A 22,311-nucleotide genomic window follows, 5' to 3' on the forward strand; every position below is an offset into this window, starting at 1 on the left:
TTCTCAAATCTGAATTCTTAAGCTCTGCATCCAGTTAAACACATGTTATACCTTTCACAGAGCTTTATGTTTTTCATTTTATTTTAGTCTCTCAACCACCATGTGAAGTAGAACAGACATTTTACAGAGAAGTGACTCCCCTACATCTAACAGACATCAAACACTGTCTGGGCACAAAGCTTCTAAAGCTAAGACCCACAAGCCTTGTCACTCTGAGGCCTTTATTTCACTTTTTAAAAGAACACCAGGTTCTTCAAATCAGGGACACCGCCACCAGGAACCATCTTCATCTTTGTGATTATAATCATGCTTAATGATAAAGTGTGGATTGCTAACTGGTACAGCTTCCAGCAGCTTCTGGACTTCCTCATCAAACGCCTCTTTGCACACCCTGAGAAAACAAGGGAACACCTCTTCTTGTACTCAGCTTTCCCACAGTCCTGTAATTTCTCTGAAGAATTTGTTTCTCAGAGAAAGACTGTTGAAGTAGAGACAAATGAACACGGGAAATGGGGCAAGGAAAGTGTGAGGGATACACTGAGGGAACGCAGCAGGGGAAGGAAAATGGACTATAGAGTAGAAATAGAAATAGATTAAAATTTAAGAGGATCCTCCAAGAGCCTTTTTCTACTCAAGCAAAATAGTACTACTCATGATGACAGCAGTTAACACTAACAGTTAGGTGTTATATGCACGGTTCTAAATACAGGTACCATACCTCTGCTTTTCCAAAGGTCGTGGCTACACCACTTCACCTTTATGAGAGAACTACATTAGCACCTGTTTTTTTTTTTTTTTAAATTTTTTTTTATTGTTATGTTAATCCCCATACATTACATCATTAGTTTTAGATATAGTGTTCCATGATTCATTGTTTGTGCATAACACCCAGTGCTCCATGCAGAACGTGCCCTCCTCAATACCCATCACCAAGCTAACCCATCCTCCCAACCCCCTCCCCTCTAGAACCCTCAGTTTGTTTTTCAGAGTCCATCGTCTCTCATGGTTCTTCTCCCCCTCCGATTTCCCCCCCTTCATTCTTCCCCTCCTGCTACCTTCTTCTTCTTTTTTTCTTTCTTAACATATATTGCATTATTTGTTTCAGAGGTACAGATCTGAGATTCAACAGTCTTGCACAATTCACAGCGCTTACCAGAGCACATACCCTCCCCAGTGTCCATCACCCAGTCACCCCATCCCTCCCACCCCACCCCCCACTCCAGCAACCCTCAGTTTGTTTCCTGAGATTAAGAATTCCTCATATCAGTGAGGTCATATGATACATGTCTTTCTCTGTTTGACTTATTTCGCTCAGCATAATACCCTCCAGTTCCATCCACGTCGTTGCAAATGGCAAGATCTTATTCCTTTTGATGGCTGCATAATATTCCATTGTATATATATACCACATCTTCTTTAGCCATTCATCTGTTGATGGACATCTTGGCTCTTTCCACAGTTTGGCTATTGTGGACATTGCTGCTATAAACATCGGGGTGCACGTAGCCTTTCGGGTCCCTACTTTTGTATCTTTGGGGTAAATACCCAGTAGTGCAATTGCTGGGTCGAAGGGTAGCTCTATTTTCAACTTTTTGAGGAACCTCCATACTGTTTTCCAGAGTGGCTGCACCAGCTTGCATTCCCACCAACAGTGTAGGAGGGTTCCCCTTTCTCCGCATCCCCGCCAACATCTGTCATTTCCTGACTTGTTAATTTTAGCCATTCTGACTGGTGTGAGGTGGTATCTCATTGAGGTTTTGATTTGGATTTCCCTGATGCCGAGCGATATTGAACACTTTTTCATGTGTCTGTTGGCCATTTGGATGTCTTCTTTGGAAATATGTCTGTTCATGTCTTCCATTAGCACCTGTTTTTGATAACTGAAGCAAGTCCAAAGATTTTTGCGTTTTAACACATACACAGGTAAAAAGCAAAAATAGCATTTGGCATTTGGGTTGCAGCAAGCCGTTACAGAGGCAGCAGGAACCCAAGCAGCAAGAGCGGCCCAAGTTCCTTCCCCAGGACCTACAGTGCACCTCAGCACCAGGCCGCCACAGCTTTGAACTGTCTGTGGCTATCTGTGCTATCAATTTATTTTGTGCAAAGGTCCTAAGGTATCAGAAAAGCCTAAAAGAGGTTATTTTTTGGGTCCAGGAATGCTCAAAAAATTTTCCATTTAAATTAATGGTAATTGCTTCTCTGATTTACACCATTTTGGCTTACGAAAGGTTTCATAGGAACACTCTACCTTCAGATAGTAGGAGGACACCTGTACTGCCTTACTGACTCAGCTGATCAATTCTCACAATAAACCACTGTAGATATTATCATTTCACCCATTTATAGATAAGGAAACCAAAACACAGAGATTGGAGACTACTGTAAGTTCAAATATCTAGTAAGTTCCAGCTAGATTTCAAACTCAGGTAGTCTGGCTTTAGAGTTCTCAGCTGTTACCACTTTGCTACAGTAGGTCTCTCAAAATTCAGTGTCCTATGGGAGAAAAACAAATAAGGGCCTCAAAAACATGCAGGGATCCACAATCAGGTTGATCCTTAGGCCTGCAGTAAACAAGTGGCTTCCCAAATCCATTGTTAGAAGAAACTTTCGCCCTGAGAAGCCAATGAAGACTTACCCTAGAACTTTCAGTTTACATTCAGGAGACCTCAGGACTTCACATAACTTCATCATTCCTTCATTCCCTAAAGTATTCTGTCTCAGGTTTATTTTATCAGGTTTTGGTTGTTTCTAAGAGTAGAGGAGAGATCCTGACAACACAGGGAGGTCAAACCACAGTATTCCAACCTGAAGGGAAGAGAGACTAAAGATAAAATTAATTTTACCCCAGAGAGCAAGCATGTAAGAGATCTGTGAGCTGGGAGTGTAGGATGAGTCCAGAAGCTTAAAAAAAAAAAAAAGGGGGGGGAGCACAATTAGGGTAAATTCAAAGAATGTAAGTACTTATAATATTCATTATTACTAGATATTTATAGACTGAATATATTCCTTCCTAAATCATGAATTGCAAGTTCATAATTATAGTCCAAGGAATAAATAGGAAAGCACACTAAGAAAAGCTGAAGCAGTTGAATCTTTGATCATCATTAAAAATATAGTACATAAGTAGACTTTTGAAATATGATATTGAGTATTTCAAAAGCAAGGTATATAGTGAGGTCTCTTAGCATGACGCCATTTATGCAAATAAAAATGCATATGCCAAAAAACATTATATCTTTTATAAGGAAACTATTTCAAACACACTAGGCCAGATGCCTATACAAGGGAAGGAGAACAGTTAAAAGGAGATAAATTAACCACCTAACCAACCAATAATCATTAGAGGACCCTTGCATAAACCAATAATATAATAATACCATGAACTGAGGAATTATGTTAAACTCAACCTTCTACGCCTGATGATGTCCCCAACCAACTAATTTTAATTTAATTTGCACCTTATGTTTACCAAGCCATTCAACAATTGAGTGCCTATATAGGTGCTGAGTATAAAAAAAAAATTAAGTTACTACCTACGTGGAACTGGCATTAATGTGGTAGAGCAACTCCCACTATTTATGACACAAGATAAATATCACACAAAATAAACCATAGGGTAAAAAGCACTATGAGACATAAAAGGTTTCAAGGATTCATCAGGAAACAATCATTCTAAGTTTGCAGTCACTAAAAATGGTCTCAAAATAAGAAAACTAAAACTAACAGAACTACAAAGTGAAAGACACAACTCTACAATTATAATGGAGATTTTAACATACTTTTCACAGCAATTGATTGAATTATCTGGGAAAAAAATCACTAAAAATATAGATGATTTGAATAACAGAATTAACAATCTTAATTAACTCATATACAATATGGCAACCAACAACTCTTCATTTTAAGTGCATTTATGGTACATGTATAAAAACGGACTACATACTGGGTCATGAAGCAAATAACAAATTTCAAAGAACTGTAATCATGTACAGTATGTTCTCAGACCACAGTGCTAGAGATTAAATATAAAAAGATGACAAGAAACCCCTATTATGTCTGCAAATTAAGGAATACACTTTAAAATAACCAATGGATTGGAGAAAAAAAATCATAAGGGGAATTAAATATTTTAGCCTCAAAAATAAATGCTACATATAGTATCAATGATAGCATGGAGTTAATGCAATAATTTGAAGGAAAAGCACACCCTTAAGTGTTGGAAAAGGAGGAAATATTTATGAGCTAAGCATCCAGCTCAAGAATTTAAGAACAGTAAAATAAGGACGCCTGGGTGGCTCGGTCAGTTAATCCTCTGCCTTTGGCTCGGGTCATGACCCCAGGGTCCTGGGATCAAGTCCTGCATCAGGCTCCTCGCTCAGTGGGGAGTCTGCTTCTCCCTCTGCCTGCCACTCCCCCTGCTTGTGCTCTCTTTCTGTCAAATAAATTAAATCTTTAAAAAAAAAATACCCATTTCCAAATAGTATTGCAATATAGCAAGTACTTAGAAATAAAGTTAAACAGCAAAATAGAGGGCCACTACAGGAAAAATTACTAAGCTTTATTGATAGAGCTAAGTAAACAAGGATCTATCATAATTGATAGATTCAATGCAATTCCAATCAAAGTGCCAGCATATGGGTAGGTACGGGTACACTTAGTAAGCCGATATTTAAAATTTTGTTTGGAAATGCAAAGGGAGAACCCAGCAACAGACCCATGCACCAATGAAGACTTGATTTATAACAAAGGTGGCCCTGCCAAACAGTGAGGAAAGAAAAAGAGTCAGTAAAATTTTGCCAGAAGAGATGAGTATCCACATAGGAAAAATATTAAATTGGACTGACCTCCAACCATATTTTAAAGTCTCAAATGCTTCATAAGTTGCCTTTTACATTTAGAAAATAGTAGAATGCCTTTGTAATCCCAGTGTCAGGAAAAATGTCCTGAACAATTACAAAAAGCACTAACAATAAAAGAATAATCTGATGTTACAATTAAGTTCTTCAGTTCCATAAAAGGCACCATAAAGAGTGGAAAGAAAAGCCCAAGTTATTGTCACATATATAAGTGACAAGGGTTTATAACCAGAATATATTGGAGGAAAAAAAAAAACCCTACAAATCAGTAAGGGCAAAAATGGCTCACTGAATGGAAAAATGAATAAGTAAAAAAGGAACTTGACAAAAGAGGAAATCCAAATGGCTATTAAGCATCTGAAAAGGTGTTGAACCTCTTTAACCAGACACATATAAATTAAAACCACAATGAGATGCCAAAACACACCTGATTCACTAAAACTTTAAAAATAAAGTCAGACAGAATGGCAAGAATAGAGAACAGGAACTATAATACATTACCAGGGGCAGAATAAATTAGTACCATCTTTTTGACAATATCTGATCAATTTAAAGACCTTTTCCCCATGATGTAACAAATCCACCCCTATTTACCCTAGATAAATATATACGTATGTGCCTCAGAATTCATTACTGAAATATTCATCAGCAGCACTGGTCATAAAATAAATGAAAACAACACTAAAGTCCACCTATAATAGAATGGTTACATAGTTTGTGGTATGGTCATTCACTGGAATACTTAACTGCGATAAAAATTAACTAACTACAACTACATGAAACAACTGGATGACAGACTCATAACAATGAGCAAAAAAAAATCATAACACAAAAGAATATAGAGTAGGATTCCCTGTATATAAAATGCAAAACCTGGCAAAATTCAACAATATACTGCTTAGGACTATATACACTCACAGTCACTGTATAGATAAATAATGGCCACAAAAATCAGGATAATGGTTACTTCTTAGGGAGGAGGGAAGAAGCAATTTATAAGGGAGGAGTAAGGGAATTTAGTTTCCTGGGCAAATTCAATTTACTGACCTGGATGAGGTTATGCACATTTTTTTAAAACAGTTTTATTTGCTTGTTTGTATGTATTTTATATTTCATAGTGAAATTGTTTAAAATATGAACTTGGCAAATCTTTATTTTTTTTCTGTATATAAACATTCTTTTTTCTTTAAGTTTTTATTTAAATTTCAGTTAACATACAACATAATATTTGTTTCAGGTGTAGAATTTAGTGATTCATCACCTACATACAACACCTAGTGCTCATCACAACAAGTGCCCTCCTAATATCCATCACCCATCTAGCCCATCCCCCACCCACTTCCCTCCATCAACCCTCAGTTTGTTCTCTATCATTAAGAGTTGTTTTACGTTTGCCCCTCTCTCTCTTTTTTAATCTCACAATCCAGCAATTGCACTACTAGGTATTTACTCAAAGGACAGCAAAACACTGATTCAAAGGGATACATGCACCCCGGGGTTTATGGCAGCATTATCAACAATAGTGAAATTATGGAAAGAGCCCAAGTGTCCATCAACTGATGAATGGATAATGAAGATGTGGTGTGTATATGTGTGTGTCACACACACACACCAGAATATTGTTTAGCCATCAAAATGAAGTCTTGCCATTTGCAACAATGAATGGAGCTAGAGAGTATTATGCTAAGGGAAATAAATCAAAGACAGATGAATACTGTAGGATTTCACTCATGTGGAATTTCAGAAACAAAACAGATGAACATAGGCAGATCTTTAGGGGTGATTGGAGAAAAAGCCAAGTTAAAGGCAATGGGATGGGACACACTCATTTCACGACTGTGGGGAAGAGCAGTGACACCAACACCTGGGGAAGGAACATCTCAGAACCTGGAAGGTGCAGGGAGTAGGAAGGACAATTAATGACTTCTCTTCCTTCCCTAGACCCAACACTGCTGCCTGGCAAAATCAGGTGGTCTGCTTCAGTACAGCTGCAGCTGGCAACCTGACCCGCTGCCGAGTTTGTCCACATGCCGTGAAAATGCAAAATCTCAAGTGGGCATGGCAGGTCCTAACTATTCTGTGCCTGATGTCATCAGTGGCAGCCCCCAAACCTGGACCCCTGTCACATGTGTACAAACACAGCCGGTACAACCTTGTTTCAGTCTGACTGATACAAACTCATAAGCTTCTCCTGATGCCAGTCCAGCTCCGAGTTATGTCACGTATGGCTAACAAGGCAGCTGTAACTATTTAGTGACACTGCCTACCCACCTGACATGACCAAACCACTGTAATGGTGACCCAAGTCAGTAGAACAACACATCCCACATTGGAGTGAGCTGTTTGTTATATGTGGAGGTATGGACCCCTGAATTCTCTTTATTGGGGATGGGACTGGTTTGGCCCAATTTTTTGCTCCCCCTTTTTTTTCTTTCTAAAGATTTTATTTATTTATTTGACAGAGAGAGACACAGTGAGAGCAGGAACACAAGCAGGGGGAGTGGGAGAGGGAGAAGCCGGCTTCCCGCGGAGCAGGGAGCCCGAAGTGGGGCTTGATCCCAGGACCCTGGGATCATGACCTGAGCCGAAGGCAGATGCTTAACAACTGAGCCACCCAGGCGCCCCTTTTGCTCCCTTTATTACCAATGATACCAAGATCAGCAGGTCAACCCAAACCCCCTTTCATGAGCTGTAATCAATAACAAAACCTGTTCGTCCTCTCTGGGTCTCATTCAGTTGGCTGAATCCAGGATGCTGAGGGCACAGCTGAAATCAACACTGCAATTTGACCTCATCCTGCGCTTGGAGTCCTAATGATGGTGGCCCTAATTAAACTGTGTAGGAGACAAATTGAACAGATTTGGCCCCGGCTTCTGTTGGTCAGATTAATGAGAGTGGCCAGTGGAATGGCATATCCATGTGAAAATTAACCAAGACTGTACTGTGCAGAGAAAAGGGATGAATATTACGAGGAGTATTTTGCTCTCCTACATATTTCATTGACAAAAATGCAAGACCCTGACAACTCTTCACTTGGGCCATTTCCTAGGGTGTGTGTGCAGTAAGCAGCCTCAAGGGATGAGGTAATGTCTCCCTCCAGGACAAAGAGCAGGCTTGCTTAGTGCCTGCTATAAAATGGTGGGTCTCTCAAGCTCCATGTTTCTCTCCTAGGATGTAACCCACTACCATGTGCAGGTGTCCATCCGAGCTGTCCACATCCACCCTGTGGGACTTGGGGGACGAAGGAAATGGACACAGAAACAGTAGTGCTTATGCTGCAATGCTAGGAGTAATCAAGTCCTCGGTCTCTGATGGGATTCTCTGTTTCCTGCCAGTATCCAGGAAATACTGATAGGCTAACTTACTAGGTTATAATGCAGGATAAAATTAAATTCCAGACCCAATAGTTACAGTATCATCATTGTGATAAAAATATATAAACAGTCAATGGATACATAGGTAAAGCAGCACTTTCTTGTAAGAGTCAGGGAGACATCTAATGTTTGGGTTTCCCACATATGGAGCAAAATTCTTGACCCAGAAGTCAGTAATTCATGGTATAGAAGTAAAAATGTACTAGCCAATATCCGTTCAAGATTTAAAAAAAAAAAAAACCTAAACAATATATGATTGAACATAAAAAGTACTCAAAACATAGGATAAGGTTTTATTAGACCACAGGCTCCTTAAGAGCATAAATAGCAGGGCGCCTATATGACTCAGTGGGTTAAGTATCCAACTCTTGGTTTCAGCTCAGGTCATGATCTCAGGGTCATGAGCTCAAGCCCTGCATCAGGCTCAACGCATGGAGTCGGCTTGGGATTCTCTCCCTCTTCTCTCTCTCGCTCACGCTCTCTCTCTCTCTCGCTCTGCCTCTTCCCCACCCCCTGCTCATTCTCTCCCTCTAAGATAAATAAAATCTTAAAAAATAAAAAAAGGATAGATAGCATTTTTCCAGATAAGATTTTGCCAGTCGTTTTGTTTTGTTTTTGCGAAAGAGCACATGTGCGAGAGATCTAGCACAAGCTGGGGTGGGGGAGGAGGGGCAGAGGGAGAGAGTGAGAGAGAGAATCTTAAGCAGGCTCCACACCCAGTGCGGAGCCTTACTTGGAGCTCAGTCTCATGACCCTGAGATCATGACCTGAGCTGAAATCAAGAGTCTGGCACTTAACCAACTGAGCCACCTAGGTGCCCCAAGATCTTCACTTTAATTAGAAAAATTCAAAGACAGATAGAATATCTGAAGAATGATAGAACATGGAAGACCTTAAAGCAAGTACCATTTACTTAATACCTACTCTGTCCAAGGCACTAAGGAGGACACAAAGAAATGTGAAATATGGCTTCAATACTAACATCACATAATACACATTGATCCATATATTTGAAATTCAGATTCTGATTTCTGAGACTAACTTACTTTCTATCCCATTTATCATCCTCTCTCATGTACTAAATTTCTTCTAGCCACACTAGCCACCAAATAGGTATCATTTTCCTGATGGAAAACTGAACTCACCCAAGCCTCTGAATATTGCAGTTTGGATGTCTCAAAGCCTCATACAGAATTTTTACTCCATGATCCTGCAGGTATCCAAGGTCCAGGCTCTGCAGGTGTGAGTTGTTCAGAATAGCAGAAGCCAGATCCAGACAACACGTACTAGTAAGAACACAGCCCATCAGTCTGCAAGAAATACAAAAGAGGTGAGACCTTCAGTTGTGAAGCTTCATTAATTTATTCCTAGGAGAGAAGCTGAGGTATCTGAGCCTTTTTCCTGACCCTTTTCTCTCCACAGTCCAGGATGCACAGAGGAATGTCTAATATTACCAGCAGAAACAAATGGGATTTCTTAATGAGCAGAAAAAAAACAAAACAAAAAACAACAACAGTGGGTAAAGCTGCTTTCTCCCACAAATAGGTTATTGTCCACCAAGCTTCCCAAATCAAGGGTATAAACACTTTTTTCTGTCAAAACTAAAAAAAAAAAAAAAAATGGATACAAGTTTACCCAAGGAACCCACAGATCTCTGTGCTTTCCGTTTCTAATATATTTTTGAAATAAAAAAAAACTTTCCAGGAATCTATCCTAAAGTGCTGTTTTCCAAGAAGCAGCAGACTACATATATGAAGATATTTCCTTCAATCCTCTGTAGGGCATTCAAGAGCATTCACAATCTGCCCTCAAGTGTTCATTTTCCATATTTCATCCCCATCCTATTCATCAAGCATACCCATCTATTTTTTTTTTCCAAATCTACCACATCTATCTTCATGTCCCTTCTCTCTTCCTACCTTCTGCCAATGATCTCTGCACCCAACAAAATCCTCTTCATCTTTCAAGGCTAAGGTGACTCAGTCCCCTCTGTCCCACTCCTTGCTCCTTGGGACTTTTATCTTATAATAATACATGGACTATGTTTTAATTGGCTTTGCATTTATTTCCCTGCCATCAGCATTTGATGAGTTACTGAAGGGCAAGTGCATCACCTTAGTAATAATCTTTAATGCCCTCAGAATGTAGCTTGTATTTGTTGTAAATTTTAGTTGAGAGAATTGGCATGGCCTGCATACAGGCTGTGAAAGTAGCTAAGAGCACAGATTTGTCTATGTGTTTACAGCAATGGTAAGGAGAGAGAGTGAACTAAGCGAACATCTTGTGTGTATAGGTCACTTAGAAATTGTGGTTAAAATAAAGGTATTGGATTTAACGATAATTTCCATGAAGTAAAATTTTGTCTTCCAGTTGAATAATAATCAAGGAAACTTCAGAGAATCACATTGTATATGTTTTCCTAAAGAAAGTACAGGTACTTATTGGACCCAAGGGTTCAATCACCTTGGTGTTTACCAGTGTAACAATCAACTATTAGGGGCACCTGGGTGGCTCAGTCATGATCCCGGGGTCCTGGGATTGAGCCCCGCATCGGGCTCCCTGCTCAGCGGGAGGCCTGCTTCTCCCTCACCCCTGCTTGTGTTCCCCCTCTCACTGTGTCTTTCTCTGTCAAATAAAAAAACTTGAAAAAAAAAAAAAAAAACCTATTAAACTCTTGTGGAAATTTGGTTATCCTGAGTCAGTCCAGTCAAGGCAAACACCTCTGGATATACTAACCATCTAGAGTTTATAGTTCTAAAAAAAAAAAAAAAACAGTGCTGGAGGTTAGACCCTTAGTGACTCAGGTGACTAGTCCCATGGGAGGCCCTGGTGGGAAAGTGAGCTGAGATCACTAAGTGACACCTCTATGTTGCTTCACTCTAGCCACAGTATTTACATAATGAAATATTAAATACTAAATTTAGTGCATCCATTTTTCAATAGGATATTGAATATATATTCAATAAGATATTGAATATATACTGAATATATTCGATATCCAATAAGAGAACTGTATGTAAGTATTTAAATGATTCTAAAATACTATCCTATGTAAAGGAACCCCAAAGTCCTATCTGTACAGTAATCACAATTACATATACACATACATGTGTGTATACCCACCCACAGAATCAGAGAGAACATAATAAGAATAAAAGCAGTTGTTTAATGATGACTGACTTGTTGGTATTTTTAAAAAATTCTCTTCCTAGTGGGTGCCTGGGTGGCTTAGTCCATTAAACATTCAACTCTTGATTTCTGCTCAGGTCACAATCTCAGGGTCATGAGATAGAGCCCCACGTATGGCTTCTTGCAGGGCATGGAGTCTGCTTGAGATTCTCAGCCTCTGCCCCGACCACCCCACTCGTGCATGCATACTCTCTCCAGAAGAAAAAAAAAGTCCCTTCCTAGTTTCTTTAGAAGCTGACCTAGTTATAAACCTGAACTGAAGAAAGAACAACTAATAGAGCACAATTTCTGCCTCATGGATGTAAGGCAGCAGAGGACACACAGTAGACTCATTGGGGGTACAACCAAAAAAATACATAAAATGGCTGCTGTTCAGTCTGTTGTCTCTGGTTCTCCTTCCCTGAGGGAGGTTGAATTACTGTAGTAACTGTTTAAGAAAAATCTGATGAACGTGCTTCCCCAGCTTGTCTCAGGCAAGGGGAGAGAGAGGGAATCAGCTGTTTATTCTTTTTTCTGACACTCAGCTCATCCCTTCTTTGCTCATCTCCCCTGCCCTCACAGTAGTGAAAGCACCCAAAGGAAAGTCACAGAAAACCTACTCCAGGTCCTGAAGGTGACAGCTTGGATGCGGAAAGGCATCACACAGAAGCTTTACTCCATCATCTTGCAGCCAGTTTGACCCCAGATCCAGATGTGTCAGGCTCTTGTTGCGCAGGAGAGCAGATGAGAGATGTTCACTGCTAAGCGAAGTGGCAACGCCTCAGCCTATAGGAAGGACAGTGTGAGCAAAGAGGGAATCACTGCTTTACTGCCCAGAGGTTTTTATCTTTGAGAAGATTTCATGCTCTGGTCCCTTACATCTGTTTGCCAACACTCATCTCATCAAATACCCTCTTCCCTTATTACCTCTTTGCCGGTCTCACTTGGGATACTTAGGTTTGCACCAAATTGCACATACTGGATCCATGTTCTTCAGAATGTTTCTTACTATAAATGAAATGTTAACCTCTTTACACTGTGCATAAATACAGTGCCCTATTGCAGAAGTAGCTACATAGACCAGAAGAGCAGGCATATGGAACAGAATGAGAGTAATCACAATAAAGTACTTTTTGTACATACAATCAGTAGGGAAAAGATCTATTATACCATAAATAATTTGGGAAGGCAGACCTGACATATGGGGGAAGTTTAAGCCTTATAACAAATTAGGAATAATTTAACATTTCAAAAATTAAACCATAAAGTGTATGACAGTTTTTTTTTTTAAAGAAAGATATTTTCAATTATGACAAAACTTTGAGAAGTTATGAGGAGGAAGATAATTTGACTTCACAAAAATTTTAAACTCCTGTACTCTAAAAATGATCATAAGAAAGGAATACAGCAACATGCTAGGTAAATTATTTGCAATATATAAAAAATAATGGTTATAATGTATATTTACTATTAATAACCATAGTATATAACATACATAACAGAAAACATCCAGAGGAAAATTGAGCCTATGAAGAGGCAATTCCTAGAATACTAAAAGCCAAAAACATTTGAAAAGATGCTCAAAATCAAATTACTTGTAGTTATTTTCAATTATCTAAATAATACTAATGAAAAAAAATAGTAGATACCCAGTGAAGATGTTAAAATACAGGCCACTAGACTGCCGAGGAAATATGAACAATCTGGAGAAAATTTAACCACATCTGATAAGATAAAAATGTTGGTATCAATTCCATGTCTAAAATTATCTAAGAGCAATGAAGAAAATAATCACACTGATCCAGCCATACCATGGGATGCTACAGTTCTGTTTAATGGTATTCATATGTATTTACCTGTTCTAAGCCCAGAATATGGAGCTGGACAGGCAGACTTTAGTCCTGAATCCATTATCTTATGAGCATTAGGCAAGCAACATAATCTTTCTAAGCCTCACATTTCCTACTTGTCCAATGAGGCACTTAGAACTCAGGTGGCCAATTTGACACCAACAGGTACTTTTGTACAGATTAAACCAATTTAGCATAGGGCCCAGCACAGAGTAAGGACAGAATAAATGGCAGTTATTAATACCATCATCCTTGTCATTTTCATTATCATCATGGATAACAGAAGGGAAAAAGCAAGGGACAGAATATGTTTGTAACATTCTCCCTTTTAAAATATATTTCAGCTTTTTTCTCCTTTTCGCTGTCATCCTGGTGTGTGGTTGACCGTTCCTCGCCATGTCTTCTCACAAGACTTTCAGAATCAAGAGATTCCTGGCCAAGAAACAAAAGCAGAATCGTCCCATTCCCCAGTGGATTCAGATGAAAACCGGTAATAAAATTAGGTACAACTCCAAGAGGCGTCACTGGAGAAGAACCAAGCTGGGTCTATAAGGCATCGCACTTCATGAGATGGCACACATGTTTAAGCTTCATGAAGATCACATGTTCCTATCTTTTTTTTCCCACGTGTTCCTATTCTGTAACTCTATAAACATCCCTCCTACCTGGCCAATACACATGTTTTATCAGGGAAATGATTTTTCTCTGTTACTATGCCTCTACCCCAGTAAGTTGGTTCAGTAATAAATGTGAGACCTTTCAGTTGAACTGCTGTTGTGTTCTGATTTGTAAAGTACTGAAATCCCCCTCCTGTCAGATCTCACATAGCACTGTCCCATAGAACTTTCTGCAGTGATAGAAATGTCCTTCCACAACCAAGTATTTAAAGTGTGGCTAGGGGGTGCCTGGGTGGCTCAGTGAGTTAAGTGCCTGCCTTTCACTCAGGTCATGATCTCCCGGTCCTGGGATGGAGCCCTGAATCAGGCTCCCCGGATCAGTGGAGAGTCTACTTGTCCCTCTCCTTCTGCCCCTCCCCCTGCTCGTGCTCGCTGTCTCTCAAATAAAATCTTAAAAAAAAATAAGATATATTTAAAAATGTAATATACATCAGAAGGATGAAAACTAGTAGACTCTTACATGAGGCTCTGGAGATTGCACTGTGGATTTTTCAAAGCATCACTCACAAGCTTTACTCCATCATCTCCCAGGATGTTGTCTGCCAAGCACAAATGTGTCAACCTTTTGTTGCTGATGAGAGCCAAAGAAAGAGCCTCACAACCAGCCACTGTGAGGCCACAGCTTTCTAGGCTGAAGGAGAAACAGATGTAAAGGGATCAAATCCCAAAGTTCCTGTTTCTCTTCTCCTTTGCAGGGACACTAGCTGGTACTTACAGCCCCTACACCTCTACCATAGAATCAACCTTTTCAAACCTACTGAAATTACAAATGCCACTGAAACTATGTACAGGGGAGGGGAGAAGGAGGAAAATAGTAAAAATAAGCAGTCATGAAGAAAAGCAGCATTTAAAAGTCAAATAAAAGAGGAAGCAAAGGCGGCCTTCATGTAGAGTTCATCCAGGCTTCACAAATGAGCCAAGTGGTGTCAAGGCCCAAGCAGTTTTGCCCTTTCAGCTCTTCACTAAGCCACACAAGACTGCACAGAAGGACCCCAGGGAAAACAAATCAGCAAGACTAATGATAGTCTCTCTAGGTGACACTTGGGATGTCCTAAGGCCTCACACAACAGCTTGATCCCATAATCCAATACGTGATTGGTCGACAAATTCAGAAATCTCAGGCTCTGGCTTCTGACGAGAGCCGTAGAGATATTTAGACAGCAAACTGTAGTTAGGTCGCAGGATTCCAAGCTGGAAAACAGCACAGAAGAGATGACCCTCCTCAGAGAAGAGCTATGAGCACCATTCACCCAGCCAAATGGTGGTGTCTCCCAGGCATTGTGACCCATTCTGAAGACCAGCTTCCGTACTTGGAGTGAGTTCTTTAATTAGCACAAGGCTCTGATAGAGCATCAGGAAGGGAGGGGTTGGAGGCCTGTCTCTTCCATCCCCACCTCCCCAATTCCCTATGAAAATACATATGAACACACCAAAAGTATTTTTTAAAGATTTATTATTTGAGAGAGAGCAAGAGTGTGCACATGGGACGGGGAGAGAGAAAATCCTTAAGCAGACTCCCCACTGAGGGGCTTGATCCCATGACCCTGAGATCATGACCTGAGCTGAAATCAAGAGTCAGACGCTTAACTGATGGAGCCACCCAGGGGCCCCCCTAAAAAATATTTTTAAATGATACTCTTATTTTAAGCTAGGAGGACTTTCCTCCAACTACAACATGGAAGGTGCACTGAAGGATGCTGTGTCCTTACACTCTGACTTCTGAAACAAATGGGCAGGAAGTCAGGAGCAAAAGCTGTGATTCCCACAGTAAGAGCTCACCTACTCATGGGAGTCAGGAGTCAATTCATGTTTTCTGAGGAACCCAGTCCTTAAGAGTAGAAACAAGAAGAGGATCAGAAATAATATACTTTCTAAAAATAAAGAAGGGAAGCAGAAGAAGGAAGAAGTGCATGTAGGGCCCACACTCTTAGAGACTCCTATTTAGAGATAGCTTGGGCTGGGAGAAGGCTGGGCTTGATACCAGCTCCTAATAAGAGGAGTTCCAGGAACTTGGAATTGCTCTAGTTACTTCTTTGAATCAAGCACTTATCAACTCAGTCTCTCAGGAATTGGTTCTCTTCATCAAAATAAGGGTGTATATAGGTAGGAAAGAGAAGCTCCCTCCTCAGTCCAGAATTAGACCTCAATGGATGACTTAGGACACAGCCTAAGGCTGAAAACCTCAACTTGCCCTGAAAAGGTGTTACAGACTGAACTGTGTTCCCCAAAATTCATATGTTGAAGCCTGAACTCCCTATGTGACTGTATTTGGAGACAAGGCCTTTAAGGAGATAATTAAGGTTAAATGAGGTCATAAGAGGGGACTCCTGATCCAACAGGACCGGTGTCCATATAAGGAGAGAGGCACCAGGAATGTGCACACACAAAAAAGGCACGTGAAGACACCATGAGAAGGGGCTACCTACAAGCTTAAGAGAGAAGCCTCACCAGAAATGCACCCCACCGGCACCCTGATCTTGAACTTCCAGGCTCCAGAACTGTGAGAAATAGATTTGTTTAAGCCACCCAGTCGGTGGTATTTGGTTATAGCAGCCCGAATAGAGTGATACAAAGGGATATTATATCAGCAGCCAAGAAGGCAGTTAGAGAAACAAGGGAAACATTGGATTTGGACAGAGCTCTTCTAGAAGGAAAAAGATTCCAATATTATGGGGCCTGTGGATAAAATATTAAAGCTTAACTAAGGGACAGAAAATAAGTACATTTATGAAAAAGAGAAAATGGGGAAACAGAGGAAAATGTTTAGAACGGCTTGCTTTACATTTTAAACGTACATAAAAAGATGCAAATTCTCTGAAAGAAGAGCACATCCTAAGTGGAGATCCAACCGAGAAAGGGAGCAGGTTTAAGATAAAAACAGTGCAACAGATTTAAAAAAACAAGAGAAAACTGAAATCTGTATTTCAAGCAATAAAGAACAAAAATCAATGACAATTTGAGAAACACCCCAAAAAGGAAGGGGAAAAAAAGATTAAAATGACAAAGTAGGGTGCCTGGGTGGCTCAGTTGGTTAAGCATCTGCCTTCGGCTCAGATCATGATCCTGGGGTCCTGGGACTGAGCCCAGAGTCCCTGCTCAGTGGGGAGCCTGCTTCTCCCTATCCTGACCCTGCCCTCTTCTGTGCTCTCTAATGAATAAATAAAAAATCTTAAAAAAAAGAAGTTCTTCTGGGCACAACGAGGTGTTACTAGTATGCCCAAGATTTTTGTTTTTTCCCTTATTTGCTCAACATATTTTAAAAGCTACCCTATTATCAGGCCCACATGTGGAAAAGTTATCAGGACAAGGAGAATAGATCTTTCTCCCCTACCAGAGGGGAACATTTAGTAAATATTACAGTGAAATAGTCACATGAAAATTCGTGATTATATGTACCTTTCCAGTATGCTCATGTACAAGGGATAATAGGAGTCTCTCAGCAATTTAAAGTTTTCTTAAATACTTTAAATTTGCAAAGTCCCTATGGTAATTGGGAATATTTTTGTGAGGCAGCCTGGCAAAGACCTACTAATTTGTCAATACTCTCACTGCTCACATCATCTAGAATCAGTGGGAAACTAAAATATCAAAATGCAATTCTGCAATGTTGAGCTCAGCATGATCTATGCACAAACCAGACTACTGTGGCCAGTCGACTGTCCATAGCTGTTATGGGGTCTAAAGCAAGCATAAAACTGAAACTTTTCCCATAGTGTTAATAGGAGGTCTATAAGACTATCGATTACTTCCAGGGGTCAGCCACAATGGGAGAACGTCCAATCCTACATAATGCCATGTTCAAGAATTACAAAGCTCTGATGACTTCTGCTGCCAAAACATTGTTTACTGGTACAAGGAGCCCTAACTAATTGACCCAGATGGATGGCTTCCTATTTGAAAGCCTACTAACTGGGTCTCATCAAGGCTCATCAGTGGAAAACATTCAAATGTCAACTGATGAAAAAGATCTTACCAAGTCCTGCTGCTCTGTCAAGTACCAAGGCATTTTGTCTTGGACCCACAGCTCCCGCCGTGAGAAAACATCTTCCCCTCCATTTAACAGCTTTTTGCCACTAACATGTTAGTAGCAAGAACCAATGACCTACTTCTCACCTGGGTTCCAGACTAGAGGTGGCAGGTTACTGAAAATTCTTCACAATGTCTTAAAACTACTTCACAGACAGTAAAACCAGTACCAACCTGGTCTGCTGACAACTGAACTCAACCCATGTTCAAGAAGCATCCAGCAACTTTCCAGACATGCTCTAAAGTGAATTTCATCCTACAAAACCTGGTGAGACTTAAAGAATCTCCAGTGGTAATATAGTTCACCTGCCTATTGTCAAAAAGGAGGTCTTGTTCCTTGTGCTTTGTATGGTTTATAATTTGCTTCTGACAAATACAGACCTATCTTGGCCTTTCATACATCGAGGTTCTGTCTTGCCCCACCCTCCACCCTCCACCCTCCCCCACCCCCAAGTGAATCCAGGGATTATAAAAACTTCTAAGGTAAAATTTACTGCAAGGATTTTTGTTTTGTTTTGCTTTTGGTTTTGTTTTGTAAGAAACTGAATTAAAAACCTTTCATTGGAAAATAAGATCTCCCTTGAATTCGGTCACACAGTGTGGGGACCAAGTAGGATTGCCAGCCCTCTCACTTGCAGAAAAAAAGCAGACCCACCACTAGGCTCCGCAGTGTGTGAGAGCACAGGAGTACTGTGCCGGCTGCCAGGTGCCGTGCTCTTCCTCCTCGGCCTTCTGTATGGGTCACCGAGTTGCAATTATAAGGTGACGGTGATTCACTATCAAAACAAGGAAAGCTCATCTTCATTAAAAAAAAAAAAAAAAAAAAGGCGGGGCTGGCGCCTGGATGGCTCAGTTGGTTAATGTCTGCCTTTGGCTCGGGTCGTGATTCCAGGGTCCCTGGGATCGAGTCCCTCATGGGGCTCCCTGCTCCATGGGGAGCCTGCTTCTCCCTCTGCCTCCCTCTCTGTCTGTCTCTCATGAATAAAATTAAAAAAAAAAAAAATCTTAAAAAAAAAAAGGTAAAACTGAGTCTGCTTAGCATTGCCCCTAGTTACCACTAGTGCATTCTTTCCTGTAAGCATTCAAAGATACAATGAATAAACATATGGCTGCACTGAAATATGAAAAATTTTAAATCTTTATAAATTCTGGGTCTTTTTGTTAAATTTAGGAAATGGAGAGATGGAACTGTACAATGAGGTGTCCTCAGTGAAGGGATGGGAGCAGTTAAAAGTCCTATCAGGAGGAAATCACGCTGAATCTACTGATTCCTGCTATTCCATATCGTGAAAATAGATTGAAGCTGGCCCAATGAACAGCAAATCAAGGCTGTAAGATTCTATTTGGACAGACAAAAGTCTCAATTATAACAAAAATAACTCATGACTTACCTCAGATTCTGTAGTTTACAGTCTGGGTGTTTCAAGGCTTCACATAATGACTTTACTCCATCGTCCCCTATATCACTCCCTTTCAGATCAAGATGCATCAGATTCTGGTTGTGAGTCAAAGAACTAGCAATATCCTGACAACCGCCAGGGAAAGAAAGAAATCTCATCCTTCAGAGGAAAAATATGCAGGAGGAATTACAAAATTATCTCTGTCCTGGTTACAGCATTCCCTTGCTTTTCAAATCCAACTCTTTGATATCTAAATATTCCTGTCATTTCTTATCTTACTTTGAGTTTCTCCTATTTCACGGGTGGCTATAAATCAGTTTCAGGACGTTGCTTAGTAAAACAGTTGGATTACAACTTAGATGTCCATTACATCCTGACAACTGATACTCTCAACTTCTTTTGATCTTGAGGGAAAAGAAGGTAATAACATCAGGAAAAGCAGAAGGGGAGTTTTTGAACTCAATTCCGTAAGAACTACCTCAAATAATGGGGGATATTCCAAATATTTCAATTACAGCATTAATTCACAATATTTAATCCTTAAAATAACCCAAGGTGAGTTCATAGTTACTATCAACTGTTTGAGATGCATCATTAGCAAAACATATTACTGCAAAATACGCTGTCATCTCATGGACTTTGTTAGATGTACGAAGATAGCCCACAGCTAAATATGGGAGGAAATTAAATACGCCCATCTTTCTTCCTAGTTGTTACCTGCTACTCAGGCACTGTTAGCTATATCTGATTCTTCCCTAAGTGCCTCTGCTAGCCCCCAATGCCCAGCATGTTCACAGTGCTAACTGTTCAAAACATCCCTTTGTAATATCACCTCTTCTCCCTTTTGCCCACCACCTACCCTTTACCCTCACCCTCCTTCTGGCCAGGCACAAGAAAACAAAGCTTTTACCTGTTACATCACTAGCCATCATCATCTGGTAAAAGTGCCTGAAGCACTCACTAAATATAAATTGAAAGTACAATTTCATGTGTTAAGGAAAAGGGACTTGAGAAAGGAAGGCCACTCTATGGTGGGAAAGACTAAGTGCCGCCTTCATGGTGTCCTCCCTCGAGGAGCCCTCGCATTCTAGAAGAGGAAGCCATTTAGCCCAAAAGAAGGCAGTAGCTCTTGTTAGGGCTTTAGACTGGCGACATGCAGTGAAAGGGAAATGTAGGGGAGATGTCTGGGGGTTAAGGAAGAGGATTTCCAGGAATCCCCCTTAATCAAGACTTCTGTGCAGTCGCCTTTCACATCGATGTGCAAAACCAGGCCAAATCTGGTTACTTGGAACATAAGGTCAATCTCACTAAAAACATGGAGATTCCAACAGAAATACTTAGGGGGAAGCCTGCCCCCCCCAAAAAAGAACATCAATCTCCAGTGCTAATCATTTGTTTAGCATTCAGTACATATTACTGAGCACCGATTAGGCCTTGAGCACATTGATGGGGACTGAATATAGGACTAAATAGGATCAGTTCCAGCTCCTAGTACAGCCAGTAGACAAGGAGAAAGATGTGTAAACCAGCTAATGTAAATAAGTGATAGGGCCTGTAGAATCAAATTAAGATACAATAAAGACCGAAATACCAAATGTTGGCAAGGACGAGGAGCAGCGGGGACTTTCATATATTGCTGGTAAGCCTGAAAATGGTACAAACACTCTAGAGAGCTAGTCGGCAATTTCCTATAACAAGTTAACACCCATCTGTGAACTAGCGATTCCATTCTGAAATATTAGCCCAAGAGATGAAAACCTGTATCACACACAAAAAATGTGTCCAAGAATAGTCCTAGCAGCCTTACTCATAATGGCCAAAACTGGAAACAGCCCGGTGGTCTATTCAAAAGAGAATGAAGGAGTTGCAATCTATCATACAATGGCATGCTCATTAGCAATATACTATTGAAACATGCAACTACCTACATGGGTAAATTTTTAAAAATATTTTGTTGAGCAAAAGAATACTGACACAGCAAGTACATACTGACTGTATGAAACAATCTCAATTATTTACAGGAACAGCACAAGCTAACCTATAGTGATAAAAGGTTAGAAAGTGGTTGCTGCTGAGACTGCATGGGGTAAGAAAACTGAATAGAAGAGGGTAGAAGGAAACTTCCAGAGGTGATGTGTTTTCTATCTTATTTTGAGTATTGTTTACATAGGTATATGTAATCATCAAAACTTAACTAGACATAACTGTGCATTTTATTAAATGTAAATTACTCAATAGAAAAATGAAATAGTATGCTCTAGAACTTAGCTTTGAAAGTGCTCTGTTGAGTTGCCTAGAATGCCTTAGCTCTGTGTTGTTCATCTAGAAAATTCCTATCAAGCCTCAAAAACCACATGTCAACAGCTTCTACGCTCCAAGCAATCTTTCCCAGAACAAGCTAGTTATGCTCCCACATCCCCTGAGGTTTCTACTGTGGGTGTTCTTAGAATATTTTACACAGTGGATTTTAAGTGTTTGTTTATCCTTGGATCTCCCTAATAAGTAGTAGCGGGAGGTGGGACAAAGAAGTTGAAATAACTCCACGAAATTTTCTCATGCCAAACTTAAAAGAGTTTTTGTAGTTTACAGTTTGGGTGCCTCAGTTCTTGATAAAAAGTCTTCGTGACTAATTCATCGAGGTTGCTATGACACAGGTCCAGTTCTCTCAAGTGCTCATTTGTATGAAGCACAGAACAGAGATCTTGCCAGTAATGAGTAAAGTGACCACCATCCCTTCGCCTAAATAATCAAGAAAAACACAAGATCGATGTATCTATTTCAGCCCAGGCAAGTCTCAGAAGATGGTATTGGGTGGAAGTTGTTTTGTTTTTTTGTTTTTAAGATTTTATTTATTTGACAGAGAGAGCACAAGCAGGGGAAGCGGCAGGCAGAGGGAGAAGCAGGCTCCCCGCTGAGCAAGGAACCCAACGCGGGACTCAATCCCAGGACCCTGGGATCAT

General features: G+C 40.3%; 2 protein-coding genes across 2 annotated transcripts in view; one reads left to right on the forward strand and one right to left on the reverse strand.

The window, feature by feature from the left end:
- Window positions 1-258: 258 nt before the first annotated feature.
- NLRP14 (NLR family pyrin domain containing 14) overlaps window positions 259-22,311 on the reverse strand; it is a 33,400-nt gene continuing 11,347 nt past the window's right edge. The window contains 10 exon segments of the mRNA XM_032426830.1: window positions 259-391; window positions 2,636-2,726; window positions 2,729-2,805; window positions 9,376-9,540; window positions 12,019-12,165; window positions 12,167-12,184; window positions 14,386-14,551; window positions 14,917-15,116; window positions 19,343-19,510; window positions 21,920-22,084. Coding sequence (XP_032282721.1) covers window positions 259-391; window positions 2,636-2,726; window positions 2,729-2,805; window positions 9,376-9,540; window positions 12,019-12,165; window positions 12,167-12,184; window positions 14,386-14,551; window positions 14,917-15,116; window positions 19,343-19,510; window positions 21,920-22,084 — 1,330 coding nt within the window.
- Window positions 13,645-13,800, forward strand: LOC116646541 (60S ribosomal protein L39-like). Its single transcript, XM_032427369.1, has one exon. The coding sequence runs from the start codon at window positions 13,645-13,647 to the stop codon at window positions 13,798-13,800; it is 156 nt and encodes a 51-aa protein (XP_032283260.1).

The sequence above is a fragment of the Phoca vitulina genome, unplaced genomic scaffold (assembly GCF_004348235.1).
Source record: "Phoca vitulina isolate PV1807 unplaced genomic scaffold, GSC_HSeal_1.0 scaffold36, whole genome shotgun sequence".
NCBI lineage: Eukaryota > Metazoa > Chordata > Mammalia > Carnivora > Phocidae > Phoca > Phoca vitulina.